Below are 21,107 nucleotides of genomic sequence, written 5' to 3'. Positions count from 1 at the left end.
CAATTCAGATTTTTTCAGATTTGCCAAATGGCCCCTCAATCTCAAACATATTCAGGAACTAGACAAGTATGATAAGATAGTTCTACATCTGATGATAATTTATATAAACAAAACCCAAATATAAGCAATAGCTAGGATGCATTCAACTACACAATCATATTGCATACAAAATCATTTAGGATGTCACCATATCAAATCTCTAACTTATAAACAATGATTGTCTTAGACATCCAGTTGAGCTACAAAAGAAATTCTTTATCAGGAGTCTCGCCATTTTCTAAAAAGGGCTTGAAAAGCCAGGTCATTGTGTGTGCATCTCTAAAAGACCTCTCCTCCTAAGCTCATAAGCAGGATCATCTGTTGGCAACTCATGGCGACAAACTGGACAGGTATTCCGGATCCCCAACCAAGGCATAATGCAGTCTTCATGGTACTGATGGTAACAAGGCAGCTGCTTTGCAGTTTCTCCAACATTCATCTCATCCTTACAAACGGCACAAATCACATTATCATTCTCACTACCTTCAGTTATAAGAATCGACTCAAGATTCTCAACGACAGCCTTGGAAGCTGGTGGTCTTCCCTGTATTGGGTTGTCATCCTCACCAAACTGTGCAAATAGAGCTGCATACTCTGTGTACTGCTCATCATCAGTATAAGCACCATAATCATCATCGAGCCCAAACCCATGATTCACCTCCAAATTATGAATATTCAACAGAACTTCCCACTCCAAATTCACTACAGTCTCATTTCTTTCTCTGCCAACTTCTCCCGCTACAGGCACAACTGACTCATCATCATCAGCCCCATCTTCAAAAATCATACTCAAAACATCACGATCTTCAAGTGAGCCCCCAATTTCCTCCCACTCAAAATCTCGATTATTATTAACATGCACTGTATCTCCCCAGTAAATTCCCTCAGCATCCACATTCTCATCACCAAATAATAAATCATTCCTCGCCCCGTTTCTTCTTTCCGCCGATTCCCACTCGATATCCACACCCTCCAAATCACCCATAAAAAAATCACGCTCCACCAAGCCCACCGATTCACCCGCATCAGACACAGTTTCAGAACCCCCCAAAGATTCAAGAACCACACTACCACAATCAGCACAAAAGAACCCAGAGTAACAATCATCATCACCATCCCCCAAATCCGGTTCCCAATTCGGACCCAAAGCCGGGTCAAGATCCGACTCGTCAGCCCAGTTATAAAACAAACCCATCTCCAAATTTTCCATAGAAACATCCTCATCCTCGTCCTCGTTCCCATCCCTTTCAACCACCCGGAAATCCGGGTCCCGATTCGGATCCGGGTCACGACCCGAGTGCTCAATCCTGTGACCAAACAAATCCATCACAAAACTCATCTGATTCCCCACATCAACATCTAACACTGAAGGATCCGGGTCCTGTTCCGGGTCGGAGCCATCCCAGATCCGAGATCGAGATGGGGTATTTCGCACATTAGACACAGTAGCTGTATCTAATTCAGAGGCTGGTAAATTAAGATCAGGCGTGTGAAAATCAAACCCATCAACATGTCGAGACCAAAGCGGCGTCGTTTCAAGTGTGGCAACCCCGTCGTCGTCGTTTAAATCAACGACTTGGTCGTCTTGGACTTGAAAGAATGGAACCTGAGACATGGATTGAGAAGATGGTGTGGCTGATTCGATTTCTAGGGTTTGGGTTTCTTGATTTTGAGCTTGGGCCTTTTTTTCCACTCGGTTTATAAGAAATAAGAATTGAGCTGACATCGAGTGGTGCATTAAATTACGATTTTGGTAATTGTTACCATTCAATAAATATTAGGTATATTCAAAGGAAATTCAAAATTGTATTTTATCGAGAAATTACGATTTATTCCCATTCATGAAATTTATGTAAACTAATTTGAATTCCAAAAATTATACTCCCTCCTTCCCATTTTAATAGTACACTTTGCAAAGAAAAAATTTCCCATATTATTTGTCCTACTTCTTTGTCCAATACAATTTTATACAAGTTTCAATGTTAACATTTATTAGCATGTACAATTTTCATGATTTACAATGCAAACTATGTTGACTTTTAACAAAATGAATGAAAATTTAGTACTCCCTCCGTCCCATTTTAGTTGTCACATTTGGTTTTGTGCCGGTCAAATTGACTCATGTTTGACTGCAATTTATTAATATTTTATCAATTGAAAAAATAAAAAAAATATGTCACCGGAAATAACTTTTAATCTACTTTAAGATGTAATTTTCAGATTTTTGAAATAATGAAGGAGTGACTTGTAATCTTTGGTCAAAAATTAGTCAATTTGACCAACAAAAAAGGAAATGTGACAACTAAAATGGGACGGAGGGAGTAGTGTTTTTGTATAATTAATGCATAACAATGATAACAACATATCATATTTAATTTTTCTTAATATGTGTGATTTGAGCAAAGTGGACAATTAAAATGGGAAGGAGGGAGTAATCTCCTTCCCAATTTAGACGAGTTTCACATATATTAAATAATCAGTTTTTCTAGTGTGTGCCCATGGGCACATGCTAAGCGCGGAATTTTACAAAGATTTTGATTGGCTCTCCTATCTTAATAATGGTGGATCCCCCTGCAAATACAACACCTACACCAATCAAAACTTCCCAAACATATCAAATTCGGCGCTTAGCATGTGCCCATGGGCACACACTAGACAAACCCTTAAATAATTATTTAATTATTAATTTTTACTCATGCATGTTTATTGAAATGATGTAACAAAGGGTAAAAAAGGAAGATTGTTGATAAATGTGCATTGAAAATAGAAAAGAGAGAGTCTCAACTGTTTTTGGATAAAAAAAAAATCTCAAAATGGTCATTTAATTTTCTGAATACTGTCACTACAACCCGGTGATAACGATCCTTAATTTTCTGAATACTGTCACTACAACCCGATGAATCGATCCTTATTTTCACAAACCTGATCAATACCGCACATATACGAGAACATAAATCAATTCAAAGTATAATCACTTAGCCCAAACTTATACAATCAAGTATAAACATAAAACACATAATTTTTAAAACACTAGAAAGATCAATCAGAAACTTACCTCAACACCGAGAAGTCCAATAATTCACACCATTTTTAATCATATTAAAATCTTTACAAAGCAACTAAAATCATCTCATCGTAGACTCCAAAATCCTCCCTGATTCAAATCTGCCCAGACTGATAATCACTTGTTTTGACATCTTCGGTAAACGTGACTTACTTGATAAGCAGGGAGTTTAAAAAATCTGTTTTGATAATTTTCATTTATTAATAACTTATGGGTTATTAAATATGTAATAATAAAAATAAAAGTGATTTATGGATAATTTATGACTTATGATTAATTTTTATCAAAGAAAAGTTCAAAAAATTTAATTACTGGAAAAAATATCTCAAACTAAATTCTGATTTTAAATCAGTTTCTGCCTAATCCTGACTTTAAACTGACTTCTAATTTATTATACAAATATAAATTGTTTAGATTTTAGATTAAAATTATTATTATACATATAAACAATTTTCAGTTAAAATCAGAAAGAGCTTTAAATCGCAACTTTTAAGTTTAAACAACCGGCCTTCTGGTCTACTGCCATCTTCAACAAAAGAATCCCTAAATGGGCGAGTTCTTCATGCACTGGGTCAATCCCACGAATCCTGCGAACAACGAAAAGGGGAGGCCAATCCAAGTGAGGCCCGAACTAGACTTTGGGTCGACCTACTTTATCCTCTCAGTGCCTATAACTAAATATGATTCCACAACAATGCGACTCCAGAGTCCAGTGGAGAATGAAACATATGAAATGAGCTCAAGAAATACTCTTTGTAGATAGGGGCTGAACTAGGCCCTTATTTAAGTATGATACTTCTTGTTTTTTTCTTCTTCTTTTTACGAATGGTAACCCTATTTATTCATTTTGCATTCAATTTTGTTTTACTTTAATTTATTATCTATCAAAAAACAATGCACAGAGTTATTAAAATTAAAGAAAACATCCTGCTTTGTAAGTAAAGGTATGACTCTCTCTTTTATTTGTGCATAGATAATTATAATATATACATAAATATATATAAATTTTATTTTTAAAATATATATTAAATATTGCGGTGCGGTGCGGTTTGAACCGCATTCAAGAAAATTAAAACCGCAATCCACACCGCACCGCGCGATTTGTGAAAAATTCAAACCGCAACCGCACAACAAAAATTAAAAACCGCGTTTTGTGGTGCGGTGCGGGCGGTTTATGCGGTTTGGGCGGTTTTTTATCACCCCTAGTGCATCTCTTCTAAATTATGTATATTTCTTTGTATGTTTAGATAAAAAATTTAGTATAACGTTTTTGATCTCTTTTGATCTCTTATTCACACTATTTGATCCATCCGATTTGTGTTTTCAACTGAATCAAATATTGGGATCTCGATCTACTCACCGACATTTGCAATGACATCTTTGAAAACGACTCATTTTGGGTGAATATACTCCACAAAATTAAGGTGTATTTTTTCTAATTCACACTCTTTTTATTGTTTATGTGATCCGTTAATAATGTAGATATGTTCATCAAATCTTAATATTATTATTCGTAAAATATATCTTTTGCTTTTTGATATTTGCTTGCGTAAGAATAAGTTTTTTGCAATCTTGAGAGCTTGACCAAACATAGATTTTTGATTGGTGTTTATATGTTGTTCATACGAGATATTAGATTCCGGGGAGATGAGGTGGTGGTTTGCGGTGGTGGTTGTATTATCTTTGACTAATTTTTTGGCATAATTTATGATTTCAGTTTTATAAAATTGTATTTAATTTTTGAATTTAATTGTCTGCATTAAATTTCTAATTTTTTCGGTTACAATAGAGACAAATTTTATCATGCAATATTATTTCCTTTAATAGTGATCGACTCATATGTTTATATTTTAAATTTTGATATTAACCTTTTTAGTATTTGCTATAGTAAATTTAGTGATTGATGTTTTACTTAGATTCCAAGTACATTGTATAAAAATTTGAATTTCTTTAATTAGAATTTCCTTTATCATGTTAAAGTTGATTCTTTGTACAAATGGAAATTATTTGAATTTTTTTGAAAATGTCTTGATTCTCATTTAATCGGTTAGTATGTTAATTGTGCCTCTATTTATGGCTAACTAGAGAATTATGCCCGCGCTACGCGAGCTCCCATGGAAATTTTAATAACCTTCGAAAAATTACTATTATTATGATGGTGAGGCTTATTAAAATAAAAATTTATAATTATAAAAATATTAAAACTTATTCTTATGACGTATATCGGACTTAATATTTTTTTTGATCATTACATAATGTACAAAAAAAATGATAGGAATTCTAAATAAGAGATATTGATCGTGCGTGTGTTATGGTTGGAATGTTGTGTTTGAAATTTTAATATGCATGAAAGCTGAAGCCGATCGCTCGAGAGAATCCATTAATTTGGTTTTTGGCGTAGTTGCTAAACGGATACGCATTATAACACTTGAAATATGATGTGTGCTAGGAAAAATTATGCTTTTAAACAGCCATTATTATGTATCATGTAATGTTTACTGAACTAACAAAAAACAAAAGACAGTATAGTCGTCAAAGTATACAAACGAAAAAAATAAGTAAATTATTTTCGGCCGACAATATATATAATTATACAAAAACATCTACTAATTATAACTTATACTAATACAATCAAAACAATTGAATTAGCCTAGGAAAACACAAAAAAAAAAATCGTGTACTTCGGGTTTAACAGCTACTAAAACAATAAATTCAATTATTCAACTTAAAAACTATAAACACTTCTAAAATTTTAATTTTTTTCATATCTATATCGACATAAAAATATAATTATTTTGGTTCCATCACCACCGCTAATATTTTTTTTTGAAATTAAAATTTAACAACGTATTAATAAATAAACGTTTAATTTGGTGAGTTTTTGGTAAAATATAAAATTAAGATTAGGACATGGTTAAGGGTTTTTAAAAAGAGTTGAAACGTTTATTGAGACTTCAAAACAGAGTTTGTCCAAAAAAGGAACTCTGCATTCTCAACGAAGAACACACAAACGAAGAAGACGATAGAAAAGCCGAAGTAAAGATAGAGAAGATGAAGTCAGCTTTGGATATATTGGAATCAAACTCGAGCAAGGTACAACGCTGAACCAACCTATACAAATTTATGTTTTACGATTGTAATGTGCTTATTTTTCAACTTGAAACCCTGATTTCAATTTTAAAAACATTACATATATTGATCATCGATGGAACATCTGTTGAAAACTTTTAGCATAGTTGCGATACATGGTTCTTTGTTTGAGATAAATGTAATCAAGTGTTTTAGGGTTTCTCGGGTTACTGGAGCATTAAAATCCAGAGCTTGGAAGTTTAGTTTTGATGGTGTTTAATAGCTTTACTTTAGTTATTGAACTTATTCCTTATTTGTTTTGTACTCTATTAGATTTTCCCGGGTATTGAGCAGTTCAGGTTGTGTTACATTGGATTAATAATTTGGCTTAGTAATATTTGTCGAAAAAACCTAATACTATAATACATGGAGCTTTCCTCGGATGAGGTTAAGTGAGAGTTTAATGTCTACTGAGATATGTGAATTCAAAATGTGTATATAGTGTTCTGTTTTTCATCAGTTTATATGCTGCGTTCCATGATCAGTACTCATTAACCCAGCCTCAGCAAAACGAATGAACAAAATAGCAGTTGCAGAGCATTATAGTGTGCTCTTTTGAATAATTGTTATTTGTTTGTCCTGTTTTTCTCCGACAAACTAAGTTTTATGAAAATATCCAAAACAAACAAAACCACGATAGTGTAAACTATAGTACTAATCATCAATAATAGTCATTATCTATGCTTAGTTTATATATATATATATTGGAAGGAACTAACGGCATAGCACATGAGTTTTGCTTTAAACAGGACCTGGCCAAAAAGAAAAGAGAATTGGTGGAGAAGTGGGAAGGAATTTGTAACAGTGGTGCGACATTGTTATGATCTAAATCACTGGCAATTTTATCTATATATTTTAAGTGTGGATTGATTGATCTTAACATTGTTTTACAGGAAAGCAACAGGTGATGTACAACTTCTTGTCGGTGAGCAAGGATATCAATAGTTTTGGTGTGCTGGTAAACAAAAAGATGATTTATTCATAATTTAGTACGCGACAACATTCACATTTTCTGCTGTATTTTTCTAACTCATCTGTTCTTTATATATTGACTGAAGACTATGCCTGAAGATTTTGTTGCCACATTTGGTCATACACTACCGTTCATGATAGGACTGAGCTGTAAAAAAGTCCTATGGTGTGTGGACTACAATATTGAACGCAAGGAAATATGTAGCCTGAATAGGTTCAAGAAATTTTACGGAGTAAAGATCTTGAACTTGGTACAATTTGATTACATTGGAGATGGTTTATTCGTGATTAGACTGTTCAAAGATACAGCATTTGAGTGTAAATGCCCCACAGGCAGAGCAAATGATGTAGAAATCAGCAAAGAGTGGGAGGCACTGAACAAAGCTCAGTACGTGCTGGACACCAACACACTTGAGTGTGAAAAATCAATAGCCCCGATATCTTTCAATTCATGCTCGAACCGAACTGATTACACATATCTGATGTTTGTGGAATCAGATATTGATCAGAGCAGAGGAAACATGGTAATTTTCTCTAAAATTTACGTTGGATCCTGTACACATAAACTATATGGGAATCTATTCATTTCTCCCTATGTTCATTAATGCATAATTTATAATTGTGTATTGTATTTTTGGTACATTTCCAGATCTTGTCACCAATGTGGGAGGAATATTATAAACATTGGGAGGATGGTAGTTTTGTTGTGTTTAAATTTCTTGAGAAGTCGTGGACTATCAATATTAAAAAAAGAGGTGAGGTGTGCTATTTAGGAAAAGGACTGCTACAGTTTGTGAGTGGCGCAGGAATGAAAGACGGTGATTTCCTTGTGGCTTTTAGATAAAAGAAAGAAATCCATGATTGTTTGAGAGTTTGCATCTACGATCATGAAGACCATGGCCTGGAGTTTGTGAAAGGTATAAATCTAGGAACAGAGCTATCTAACATGACCTCAAGCTGATTTTTTTTTATGACTAATTTGCTGATTGCTGATTTTCTATTCATGTTTATGCAGTGTCATCTGATCCAGTGCCAGTCAAGTGGATCAAGTCCTTCTTCAAGATCGTGTATGAAAATGCGTCTGATCGAGGACTATTTGTAAGCAAACTTAAATCTTCTTATGGTATTCTAAGTATGCAGATTGAACATGTACTAAAGATTTATCTCAGTGCTTTACTGGTAAACCTTAAACTCTAAGGCATGTGTAAAAAAATAATATAGCCTACAGTAATAGCTTTTCTATATATGTAGACAAACCGTGCAAACTAAAATTGTGATGCATACATTAAAATTCCTGGATCACACCTTAATTTTATAGAAATATTCTAATCTGCAGCAGCTCAATTAATGATTGCATTTAGATGTAATAGGCATTTTAAGGAGTGGAAAAGTACTGTGTCAGGGGAGAGAAATGTGTCAGAGCTTTATAAACTGGTATAATATATTTCATGCTCCCTATGTAGTGTTTGCAGCAGGGCTATTGTAGTTCAGCACCACCTTGACTAAAAAAAATAAAAGTTTTCCAAAAACTAATATTCATAAATGTGTAATTTCTAACATGAAACTCTATATGGTAGATTCCATAATGGTATTGTAATTATAAATGTTGCAGTACAACTAAAGAGGTTTATTAGTTAAATTGTTTGTTTCAAGGTCGTCGTAATGTATTTTCAAATGGCACTATATATTTGTCCGGAATATAAAGGTTCATATTAATCTTTTTAAGATTAAAACCTTCAGAAGTGCGAACTTAAACTTGAACTTTTTAAGCAAACTTAATAAATAAACTTAAAATTTTGGACAACCTATATATTTATCATAACCAAACGTTTAGGTGGCTTGGTGTGCAAACCGTGTAACTTTAAAGTGGTGTTATTCTGGTCCATTGTAATTAAATTTGTTATCTACTGTGTGCATGTGCTGGACTAAATTAAGCAACTTTGAGTACATATGATTAGATTGAATTCTATAAATATGCTTGCTCTACTCATCTTACATGTACTGTTATTTTTAATTTGAGAGTTACGGAGTTCTAAGACAAATATAGTACTCTGCTTTGTTAATGTATCTTACTTAACAATATCTGCACTAAGCATTAAGGAAAGTACAAAATTAGTGTATCCATTATACTTCTTATGTTGCACTTTCGTTTCAATACAAAAACTAAAGCTGCAACAGGTCGCTGAATAGTTAACCTAGTATGTGATATATCAGCTGATATTTTGTCTGTTTTTATGAAGTATATATAGAGTTGTTGGACGTTAGAGTGCCTCTTTGAATTTTCTATAATTTTCTGGGAATCCTATTATGCTTTAAAGCAGATCTTAGTTGTTGTTAAGTATTGTATGGAATGGAAATTATTTGAATTTTTTTGAAAATGTCTTGATTCTCATTTAATCGGTTAGTATGTTAATTGTGCCTCTATTGATGGCTAATTTTGTACCATTTATGGGTGGCCATATGATTGATGGCATATTTTTGGCTTGTAAGGGGCAATTATGTGTCACTTTGTTGGCTGCAATATGTGCCACTTTGTTGGCTGCAATTATGTGCCATTTTGTTAGCTTGTTAATAATTGTTATTTTATATTTTTGGTATATTATTTTTTCCCTTCGTGTCTCATCAAAGATCTATCTTTGGTTGGGACTTTAATTAATTTTCTTTTCACCACTTGAAATGATATACACATGATTTTAATAATTTTATTTATTGGATATATTATCCTTTATTTTTTTAATAACATATATGTATATATAATCAGTCATATATATGGACTTATATTCTCCCCGTTTCATTTGTTTATATTTTCAGGATGCTTGGAAGAAGACGGATTTTTCTTTTCGGACATTAAAGTTTTATTATCTAAATTTCCCCGGTCATCTTGCATGTCCGATGGTTAGATGATAAGCTTTCATTCTCATTTTCAAAAAACAAAAATGCCTGTCAAAGTATAAAAGAGGTGTATTGGATTGAGATTTTAAAGCATATTTTTTCATTCATGAAATCCGAGAGTATTCGATTGGGATTGTTTGAAATCCATTAAAATCTTGAGGTATTCAATTAGGATTTTAAATTATGCTACAAAATCTGGTGGTATTCAATTGAGATTTTAAATTATGCTTTAAAATCAGATGGTATTCAATTGAGATTGTTTAAAATCCATTAAAATATAATGGTATTCAAATGCTGATGGATTTTTTTGGATTTCATAAAATGATGGATTTTGTGGCATTCTACCGTGTATTTCAAGTTTTTTGAAATCCCACAAAAATCAATGGGATTTTGAAGCATTGTGCTTCAATCTTATCAACTCTGTGACATTTTATCAAGAATCCGCCCAAAATCAAAATCACATACAATCCATTAAAATCCCAATCGAATACACCCCCGTAAACCTTTTAAATTCATAAATGATGTCTTATGATTCCAAGAGAAATATATCACCTATTCTTTTTGCCAGAAACATATAATTTCAATTCCCTAATGTTATGTTTGGTTGGGATAAATGATTCTGAAATGAATGAAATGAAAAATGAACTATATTATGGGCAATTGTTAACAACTTTCATTTTTTATCCCATTCCTTACATTATGTAACACCCGCGAAATTTCAAGTACGTAAAGAAATTAATTATTTAATTTATACGGTTAAAATTATTATTGGAATAATTATGAATTTATTGTTAATAAAATATTGGTACGTAAAATAATTAAAGCTAATACGAGTCTATATTATATTGGCTAACAAATTGGGTAGCCGGTTATGTAAATCAGTTGGTAGACATATAGTTTTATTGTGATCCGGAGATTATAAATATAGTGGGTTGGTTAAAATAAATATTTCGTTATAAGTATTAAAATTCAAAATAGGTAGAGAGGTATTAGAATAATTGTTTAATTAATTATCCTAGTATTTTTATAATCTCAAAAGATATATTTTATAGGAATAGTTAAATGAGTCGGGAATAAAATATTGTTAAATAAACGAAACAGGAGTAATTAAAACGAGACATAACTGCGATGCGAGGTAATAATAATAATTAAATAAAATAAAATAAAAATAAGATAATATAAGCAAACCTCGAAAGTTGTGCACACCTTGGTGCCCAAGAATTTTGTGTGCTGCGCAAGTAAAGAAGAATAAACAAATAATAGATTAGAAGGTCATTAAGTGTTAATGACGATTAGCAATGCCTATAAAAGCCAAAGGATTTGCCATTTTATCACTTCCATTTCCTTACATAAAAAGAGGGGAAAGTAAATTGAGCAGAAGTATAAACCAGGAGGTTAACTTGGAAAGGATCAGTTTTAGCACAACCTTAATATAAAAAGGTATCACTTCACAAGCCATCATCTTTCATAAATAGAAAGTTAATTGTTCATGGCTTTTAATGGTAATATTTAAATTCATATGGACCCCTTCCCTTATTATTTTGAAACTGTTGCTTTACCACACTGATTAAAAGCTATCTAAATAAACCAAACTAGTGTATTTCTTGTATTAGAGAGAGTTGTGCCCAGAAGCTTTATCAAACTAGGGTAGAGTTCTTGAATGGAGTTTGGGGTTTTGTTGATTATTGTTGGTTAATTGAATTGAAGGAGGGTTGGGATATAGTTGGTTTAGTGGGTGGAGACTCGGAGCAGTAAAGGGAGAGGCGGAGCGCGGCCGTGGCTTGCGCCGGCAAGGCTGACGGAGGCGGAGGGCGAGCTTCATCGGGGGAGGAGGCGACGTCGTTGTTAACGGCGTCGAAGGACGGTGACTCGCTGGAATTCGGTGGAGTCTGCAGAGGGAGGGAGAGAGAGAGAGAGATGGATTTATAAGATAGTTGAATAATTGGGAATTTTAGAGGAATAGAGCATCTCCAAAGGTAATAACAAAAACTGTTAGCTAAAATATAATAAAATAATGATTATGTAAATTTTTACCTAAGAGGAAGGGTTGACACTCCAATGGTATTATGTATAATATGATAGCTAAAATTATACCTAAAAAGTTTGTTGATTCAGCAAATATAGCCAATCAAAATATGATTATCTATAATTTTTGCTAAGAAGAATATGGTTAGAGTCCAAAACTTTTACATATTCTCTAAAAATTGACACCTAGATGCCACCTAAGTGCCATGTAGACATTTTAGCTAAGGGTTTTGTTCCCTTGCAGATGCTCTAAGTTGCTACCGAACAATAGAATATTAAGAAAGATAATTTAGTCAGCTAAATAATAAAAATACTATTCATTATAAGTGGATAATTGGGTAATATATGAGAAGGATCTTTTTCTAATTAATTGACATGTGAGAATATGTTAAGAGAACTATTAAATATAGGATGTAATTAGAAAAGTTAATTAATTAAATTAAAAGAACTAAAGCATTATTTCGACTTGAGGTGTAGTTGTTATGTATTTATATAATTATTTTTGAAATCTTTTTCTGTCAGTGAAATTACTAAGTGTTATTATTTTATATGTGGTTAAGAATATAAAAGGACGGAGCATAAATATAAGTATTAATTTCGAGGAAAAATATTGTCAAGCTAAGGACGACCCGAGGCAAGTTCTTTATCCTTATCTCTATTTAAGTTGTTTAATTACTTTAATTATTTGATCAAATAATGTTTTAAATACCTCGACTATGTCCTTCGCTCCAATATAAGTTATAAATCATTAAAGTGAACTCCTAAAATTGATTACGTAATTCAACCTTCCTTTTGTCCGGGAACGGTTAAAGAATTATTTCTGATAGAAGGTGTATTGTTCACATCTTTTGATCAATAATGAGTTATTGATTGGTTAAGGATTTGTTTCTGATAGAAGATGTATTGTTCACATCTTCTGGTTAATAGTGATTGATTGATAAATCAGAAGAGTTTGTTTGGAGAATGTTCTTTCTACTCGGAGAATTCTTGTTCGGCTGGTCAACACGAATTTATTAAATTTGTGGTAGAGATGAAAGTTACTATCTGGTAAGGCCAATAGTAGGGTTCCAGTGTTAAACCCTGATGCTAGCAAAGAGAGTGTTGGTGTGTCTCTAGTGGTGACGATCAGACCACTAGGACTACACAGGAGAACGATATTCATGAAATGGTATTTGATCGGACCATGTAGTGATATCGAGAGGTTGGAAGACCAGCAAATTCTTTGATTTAAAACTTGTTCTGGTATTTGATGCTTTGTTGATTTAAACTGTTTTTTGTGCCCTAAATGCATAAATTGTTAAATGCTATCTACAATTATGTGAGCTTGCTGAGCATGTAAGTGCTCATTCTTGCATCTACGTTTTATCAACTAGCAGTAAAAAGCGAGTATGGCACGAATCAAGTTAACCGCTCGGAAGCGGGTGCGAGCTCGGATAAGGGAAAGGCGCATCACTCCAGCTGAAGCTACCAGACAACGAAGAATAGTAGGAACTCGAGCTGTAGTTGTTTCCTTTCGGTTTCAACCCTGTTTATATGTAATCATATTAGTAGTTTGGATGTAAGTTAGACGATCGACCCTGGACTTGTGGGGCGAGAGTCGGATATTGTATAATATTAATATCTATGCAAGTGTTGTTTTGATGTCAAATGCTAGTGATGAGCCAGATGTGCGGGAAGCGGATTTGGGGTCGTCACACATTGTCTGCTATCAATTTTGCGCTCATTTAAATTTATTTCAAAACTTCTCTCCTATTTCTTTTAGTTCAAGTAATTTTACTCATTTAATTCCACTCTCTCCAACCAAACACAATATAAATACCAAACATAGTGGAATGCCGAATGTTTAATAGTAATACAGCGCTTTCATGTTCTCACATGTCGAACAGACTTGCTTTGGGCACCAGACATGTACCTGTATTTAGAGATGGCAACGGGTCGGGTTCGGGTCGGGTTTCTTGAGATCCAGACCCGATCCATTATATTTCGGTTCGGGTCGGGTCCGGGTCTGGGTCTGGAAAATGAAGATCCAGATCCGATCCGTCGGGTTTTTTTGGGTTTCGGTTCGGGTTCGGGTCTAATTCGGATATTTTAAAAAATAAATAAAATTTAAAGATTATATATCTAAAAAAATGTGATGGCTTATTTTTTTTTAAATTTAGGAATATAAAAAAGGATTTTACAGGTTTCATTTAGTACAATAAACACGTGAAACATGTTAACTTAATTATATACAATCATTCAATTTATCATTTATATTTTATATTTTTATTATATTTAGATTTTTTAATGCAAAATAATTGAGAAAAATATTGATGAAATGAATATAAATTATGTATTGGGCATATAAAATTAAGTAAAATATTAATATTCATACCTAATAATTCATAATATTTCAATATATATACTTTACATTAAATATAATATATATATATATATAATATTTTGTATCGGGTTTTTATCGGGTTTCGGGTTCGGATCGGGTTTAAATCGGGTTTCGGGCTTCGGGTCGGGTCTCGGATCGGAATACCTGAGATCCAGATCCAGATCCAAACTCTTTCGGGTCTAAAAATAAGATCCAGATCCGGATCCAGATCCAAAAAAATCGGGTTCGGGTAGACCCAATCGGGTCGGAACGGATCGGGTATCCATCAGGTCGGGTAAAACTGCCATCCCTACCTGTATTGCACCTTGAACTTGAAGCACCAAACATAAACATATGTAAAATTTCCATGCCATTTGACCACAAGTCTTCATCCAATTTGTATTGACTCCTTTCAACGCATTCACACATTTTCCTCCTTTTCATGCAATTGAATAATCACCCCCGATTCAAGATTAATGATTTTTAAATAATTTCATCAGCGTGGCCGTAGGTGCCGGGAAAGCATGTGTTTTTCTTGAAAGCGTTAATTAAATAGTTAATCAACTATTTTTTTTCATAATAGTTAATCAACTATTATACTTCCTCCGTCCCTCCAGGTAGTTTACGTTCACTGTTTGCACGCATTTTGAGGCTCCTATAATATATAGTTTCACAATTTTTTTCTCAAAATTTCTTTTTATGAATAAAAGTTTAAATATCAAACTTTTATTCAGGGAAAAAAATTTAAAAAATATATTATGAAATTATACGTTAAATGAGTCTTAAAAAGTGTTTCAAAAAGTAACGTAAAGAAATGAGAGGGACAGAAAGAAGAATGATTTACTCTCTGCATTCTTTACTTTATGACCTTTTGACTTTTATTTTGCACCAGTTTTAAGTGCTTTAAATGTATTAATAATTACTATTTTTATTTAAATTTTGTGCGAATTAAAAATTTACTCAAATATCACTAATTAAGAAGTAAAATTATAAAATTAATAATTTTAATCACATGTTCAATTGTCAAAATAGGTAGGGAGAAAGTATTTAAAAATGGAGAAATTAAGCGTGTTAGTTTGACTGTAATAGATTATAGAGTATATGAAGATTATTATACCAGCTGTGGCTTCCAATGTGAATATATCTAGAAAACGGCACATGAGACTTCACTTTTTAGCATAAGTTGCCCCCTGGAAAATTGACAAATCCACATCAAATTAAGAATCCCTAGAACCCTGAATGATATTTAAGCTTCTTCCCGTACACAAGCAAATTGTACGACCATTTTTTCGCCACGTACGTCTTTAAAGAATTCTGATTTTTTAATTAAGCTTTTCTAATAACTTAAGTTTCATTTTGAACAAAAAAATATTTTCTTTTACAATTGACAAAGAGACGGATAATAATAAATAAGTTTAGCTGGACGGAGCACAAGTAAGAAGCAGTTTCTATTTCTCTCACCCAAACAAGGGCATAGATTGTTTCTCTAATCCCAATATTTCTATCTATATGTAAAGTATTTTATATTGTCATTTTTATATCAAATACATTTTAATATTATTTGAATTGAACCAAATACAGATTGACTTATGATTTCATCCTCGCATATATGTATATATTATACCTAAAATTTATAATATGTATGTTGAAAAATAAAACTATATACACATACTTTTTTGTATAGCACTCAACGTAATGATTTTATTATGCAACTACTTACGGAATAAACAAAACACAAAACACAAAACAACAAACAACTTTGAAATGCTAAAAACTACATTAGTACGAAATGAAATTTCAGCGCTAGTCAAAAAAGTCATAAAACGTTGGTCAAAGAGCATAGTAAATGTAGATGACGCTGTAGGTATACGTAAACTGAGTCGTCGGTTAATATAGACTATGCTAAATATCAAATTCGTCGGTTCAATGACACACGCAGAAGGGGAATTAGTCGCTGTTGAGGAACCAACAACGTCGACTTTATATAATGTCGACGCTATTGGTCCATGTCGGTCCTCTTAAATGCCGTCGCTGAAAATCATGACTCACTGTGTCGGTCTTCTAAAATACTGACGCTATAAGTACTTATCAAATGCGTCTGTTTCTAAAATGCCCAGGCCTTTGATATTGCTTGAAATCATGACCTAGTATGTTGTTGTTTTGGAATGTTGACGCTATAAGTACAGGTCTTATGTGTCGGTCTTTAAAAAACCGACACCTTTGGTATTGTCAATAGAGTCCCTAGTTTCCTAATTTAACCGACGTTGTTGCTTTTTGTTTTTTAATTTTTTTTTTACCTTTTTCATTATAAATACAATACACCAAGAAGTTAACATTGCTCAGAAATTTTAAATACACTGCAACCAACAATTAAAATATCACAGAAATTATATTAGAATAAATTTAAAAAATTGTTAACGTTAGAAATAAATACAATATTAATAACAATTCTTATAAAAAAAATTCCTGTACATAATGACTTCCTTACAAAAGCAAATAAGTTACATCATATATCTTGCACCATAGAAATCTCTCACAATAAATCTGTTTATCATATAATCTCGACATGCTTGTTATGATGTTTGTGCCCCTTTTCTTTTTTTGGCATTTCCTGCCATGTGTACTGAATAATATTAGTTTATATTAGTACATAAAATATATATGAAATTACTCTATGAGAAAACACGAATTGTGAACATGAATTAATTAATTACATATAAAAAAAAAAAACCGATTATACACATTCAAGAGTAAAAAATTGAGCCCAGCTCTCTCGAATCTCATTAATTTCCCTTTTGCCATAACTCCTAGAACCAAAACCCTACCAAATATAAACGATGACATTTTAAAAATAAAAAAAATGAGTTTGAAACTTAAAAAATAGTGTTTGAGTTGTTTCTCTCACACTTCCGCATTCATGTTAAAATTTTTCTGAGAAAGCATGATTATATCGCACATGTATCTCATAACAAAAAATTCAGACTATATACATCCTACTTGTTGAGGACACTACAAATAAATAAACAAGATTTAGTAAATAAAAAACTAATAAATGAGGAAGAAAATAATGTAAATAAAGATAAGTTATACTTGAACCGCAGTGTGATGTCATATAAATTCTTTTCTATTATTCCTCAGTCCACCTTGAAACACGTCTAATTTGAATGTCCGGTAAATTATGTATATATCCTCATGTCACTTATAGAACTAGAATATATACATTATATTACATAACATAAAATTTGAATTTATATTGACCGACATTCGTGCAAGTATTGTCAACTGTATTTTCCTTTCTTTTTTCAGTGTATCAAACAAGTAATTGGCACTTTCATTGAGATTAAAAAGGGGCAACATCTAGTGGTCACTACAATAATACAAAATATATAAGATATTCGGTGGAACTATGTTATATAGCAGTACAATTACTAATACAAAACAATTTTTTCTTATTCTTGGATGTAAGGTACTAGGATATAACGTTTATTTTTATTGGCAACCAAAAAATTTGATATGTACTCAGTTGCTTCTTTACGTCGCTGCTCATGGTTATGTGGTGTTACTAATCTTAGACGGCAACATAAATGCAAATGTGAAATTTTAGTCTCTTGTTCAAGTATTGATGTTTTTAACGGAGTGCTCGATGTTTTTAATACCGCCAAATCAGTTTGGTGAGTCAAGTGAGACCCCGTAAAGATTAGTAATAAAATTGATATGTACTTGAACGATGAGTTTGATAACTAACTCATATCTGATATCTAATGACACCTGCAAGTAAAATTGAAATTGAGGTTTTGCCCGTAGCACTGGGACACTGATTTTTAAGCTATTTAGACCTAGCTAGCTATAAGCAGCACTTGAAATCTGAATAACAGAGATACCTGTAAGACTTAAAATATGATGATGAAAAGAAGAGACTCTCCTCGAAGCATGCATGGCGGCAGACAAGCGCAAAACAGCTGTATCTTCCATTCCACGGTACGGCACACCTTTTCGCGAACATTGTAGGCTAATTTTTCAGACATCTGTCAACTTTTTCGATTATAGCAACCCTAATTTAAAATTACTGATTATGAAACCTAGGTTTGACTTGTCTCTTGGACTTTTGAGTTTATTAATGGCCCATTCTGTTTCAAAGGTTTTCCTCTTTCGTACAACACAAAAGAATATTTCAAAGAAGATCAGAAGAAACATGGTTTCTTTTAAATTTATCAGCCTTTGCTTTATGCTTCTGTTAGTTCTTCGGTACTCTTATGCAGATTCTCAGATTCCTCAAGGTAGATATTTACTTTTTTGTTTCAGCGAAGATTTACATTTTTGTATATGGGTTTTTATAGTAAGTTTTATGTACAGTTGCAGCTGCAGGCAATGACGGCATTGCTGGTGCTGTCGCAGGAAACAGGAATCCTTGGGCTGTTGAAAAGGTATAGCTCTAAATATTTATGAGAAAAAAATAACAATTTTTAATTCTTTCTATTCGGTTAATTTCGGGCCCGTTTGGGATATAAAATAACGGCTTATTAAGTTTTTACTTAAATTACATATTTTTATAACTTTTTGATATAAGTATTAAGGAGGTGTTTCATATTCATTATCTAGACAAAAAAATAAGGGCTTATTTTCTCCACAGATAAGCCATTATTTCTCAGAAATAAGCTTAGCAAAACAGGCCCTTGGGTTTTGAGTTAGAACTAAATGTGGTGTTGGGAATCACAGTTTATTATTGGAGGTGTTCTTACTCCAAAGGAAGCAAAAAATGGCAATATCTTAGGAAGAAATATGATGAAGAGAAGGGTTTTGATGGAAGAGATGCAGAACACAAGAGAGATGTCCACCACAATTTTGGCTGGTGCAGCTCATTCTGTGGGAAACTCATGCAGCCGTGAAGGGAAGCAAAAATTCAGCTCAGACTGCAGACGAAGTAGCAGGACTAGTAGAGATCGACATGCTGCGAGGAAATTGAAGTATACTAGTTTTGTGGCTCTCAATGCTGATTATCATCCACCAAAATCTCATGCACCAAAAAACAACTAGAAGAAGTTATATATAGTAATATTTACTGGTTTTAGAATTGAAAGAAAAGATAGTTTTCCTTTTTTACGTCTGCGACTAGTTTTTTGTTAAAATTTTTTGTAGCTGCTTCATTTTTGGATTAAGAAGCGGAAAATTTCAGTCTTGCATGTATAAGGTACCTTCTCTAAAGTTTTTTTTATTAAGATTAAGTATTCGATACTTCTATCAGTATTTTGCCATTCTTCATATATGAAAAGGTATCATATAAGTGCTAAGTATTCTTCCTAATAGAAATTTGATGCGTAGGGTTATATTACATTGACTCGAGAAGTATCACAGACTCCCGCGTTCAAATTTTGTTTTGACGTTTTTGACTAGCTCGGTAAAGAAAACTGAACGTCTGATTTCTGGTCTCATTTTAAATATTGGAAAAAAGTCTTCTTTTCATAAGTACCCGAGTCTAAAAGAATTTTCACGAAAATACTGTCACCTTTTAAAATAAAATTTAAAAATATTATTTTTCAAAAATTATTTACAAAAATATAGAGGTTGCATATGTAACCATATCTGCAACGGCTAGTAAACACATATGCAATTATAAATGTAACTTTGAAAAAATCTGTTGAAAATTACATTAAATTTCATAATAAGTCGCCAAATGACAAAAAATAGTACACTTGCGGGGCCAATATTAATATCACCAAAACAACTACAAAATCAACTAAATTAAAATAACCACACTCCCTAGTTGCATAATAAATTTCAGGTGGTTCAAAAACTTGTAAAAAATAATACCAGAGTTGGAGTAGGTCGACAGACAGTGGACGGTGACAAAATTGAGACTGAAAGAGACGATGTTGGGTGAGGATTGAGTGGATTCTAGAAGGAAGAAGTCAGCATGGTGCGAAGATGGTTGCTTTCTCGAAGAAGGCGGATTTGAAGAGAAGATGACTAGATTTGGAAGAGGAGGTGACTGAATAAGTAGCAATTGCACTAGCTATGATGAGAGAGAGAAGGGTGAGGTTGTGTGTGATCGTTGTGGTTGTTTCTAATGGTGATGGTGATGGTGAGAGTGAAGAGTGGTTGAAAAATGTGTGGATACAAATAGCGATGCACATGATGAGAGGTAAGTGCACAGAGGAGAGAGTAGTGCGAGGAGAGAGGAGTTGTGAGAAGGCGATGGGGAAGAGAGAGGAGAAAGGGAGTAGTGAGAGAGATAAGGAAGAGAAAGGAGAGAAGTAAAAAAGAATGAGAAGTGATATTTTTGCAAATTAATTGCTTGTGAGATTTAAAGATTGTAAATTTGTAAAATTTTAGACAAGTTAGGATATTTGTAAATAAATATCCAAAAATTAGTATATTTGTCAAATTCCCCTAAAAAATTGTTTTTTCCTCCATGTGCATGTGCTGAACCGTGAAATTTATAAATTTAATTTATTTTGATTAATTCTTATTTTTTTAATAATGGTGGATCTCATCATATGCAAAATTATATTAATCAAAATGAGCTAAATATATATAATTTAGTTTTTAGCATTTGCACATGGACACATATTAGACAAAAGGATTAAAAAATAGATGCAAGATGTTAAATAAGTGTCCCGTATAAAT

At 32.7% G+C, this 21,107-nt stretch overlaps 3 protein-coding genes across 5 annotated transcripts; 2 read left to right on the top strand and 1 right to left on the bottom strand.

The window, feature by feature from the left end:
- Positions 1–301: 301 nt before the first annotated feature.
- On the bottom strand, positions 302–1,654 carry LOC108212316 (uncharacterized). The gene has a single exon (XM_017384047.1). The coding sequence runs from the start codon at positions 1,652–1,654 to the stop codon at positions 302–304; it is 1,353 nt and encodes a 450-aa protein (XP_017239536.1).
- Positions 1,655–6,049: 4,395 nt separating this feature from the next.
- Positions 6,050–10,330, top strand: LOC108213693 (uncharacterized). Of its 2 annotated transcripts, XM_017385487.2 has the most exons (7): positions 6,050–6,196; positions 6,982–7,039; positions 7,126–7,190; positions 7,291–7,728; positions 7,854–8,121; positions 8,220–8,302; positions 10,016–10,330. In XM_017385487.2, exons 1-5 carry the CDS (start codon positions 6,155–6,157, stop codon positions 8,046–8,048), a joined length of 798 nt encoding a protein of 265 aa, XP_017240976.1. In that variant the 5' UTR covers positions 6,050–6,154; the 3' UTR covers positions 8,049–8,121; positions 8,220–8,302; positions 10,016–10,330. The 2 variants fall into 2 exon arrangements, with proteins under 2 accessions (XP_017240976.1, XP_063944972.1); XM_064088902.1 differs by lacking the exon at positions 6,982–7,039.
- Positions 10,331–18,639: 8,309 nt separating this feature from the next.
- On the top strand, positions 18,640–19,795 carry LOC108214035 (uncharacterized). 2 transcript variants are annotated; one of them, XM_017385810.2, is made up of 3 exons: positions 18,640–18,760; positions 18,843–18,907; positions 19,200–19,795. In XM_017385810.2, exons 1-3 carry the CDS (start codon positions 18,676–18,678, stop codon positions 19,515–19,517), a joined length of 468 nt encoding a protein of 155 aa, XP_017241299.2. In that variant the 5' UTR covers positions 18,640–18,675; the 3' UTR covers positions 19,518–19,795. The 2 variants fall into 2 exon arrangements, with proteins under 2 accessions (XP_017241299.2, XP_017241298.2); XM_017385809.2 differs by having other exon boundaries at positions 18,837–18,907; positions 19,200–19,790.
- Positions 19,796–21,107: the final 1,312 nt, after the last annotated feature.

The sequence above is a fragment of the Daucus carota genome, chromosome 3 (assembly GCF_001625215.2).
Source record: "Daucus carota subsp. sativus chromosome 3, DH1 v3.0, whole genome shotgun sequence".
NCBI classification, from domain to species: domain Eukaryota; kingdom Viridiplantae; phylum Streptophyta; class Magnoliopsida; order Apiales; family Apiaceae; genus Daucus; species Daucus carota.
The sequence above is the reverse complement of the archived record's forward strand: the minus strand, read 5'-3'. Positions and strand labels throughout refer to the sequence as shown.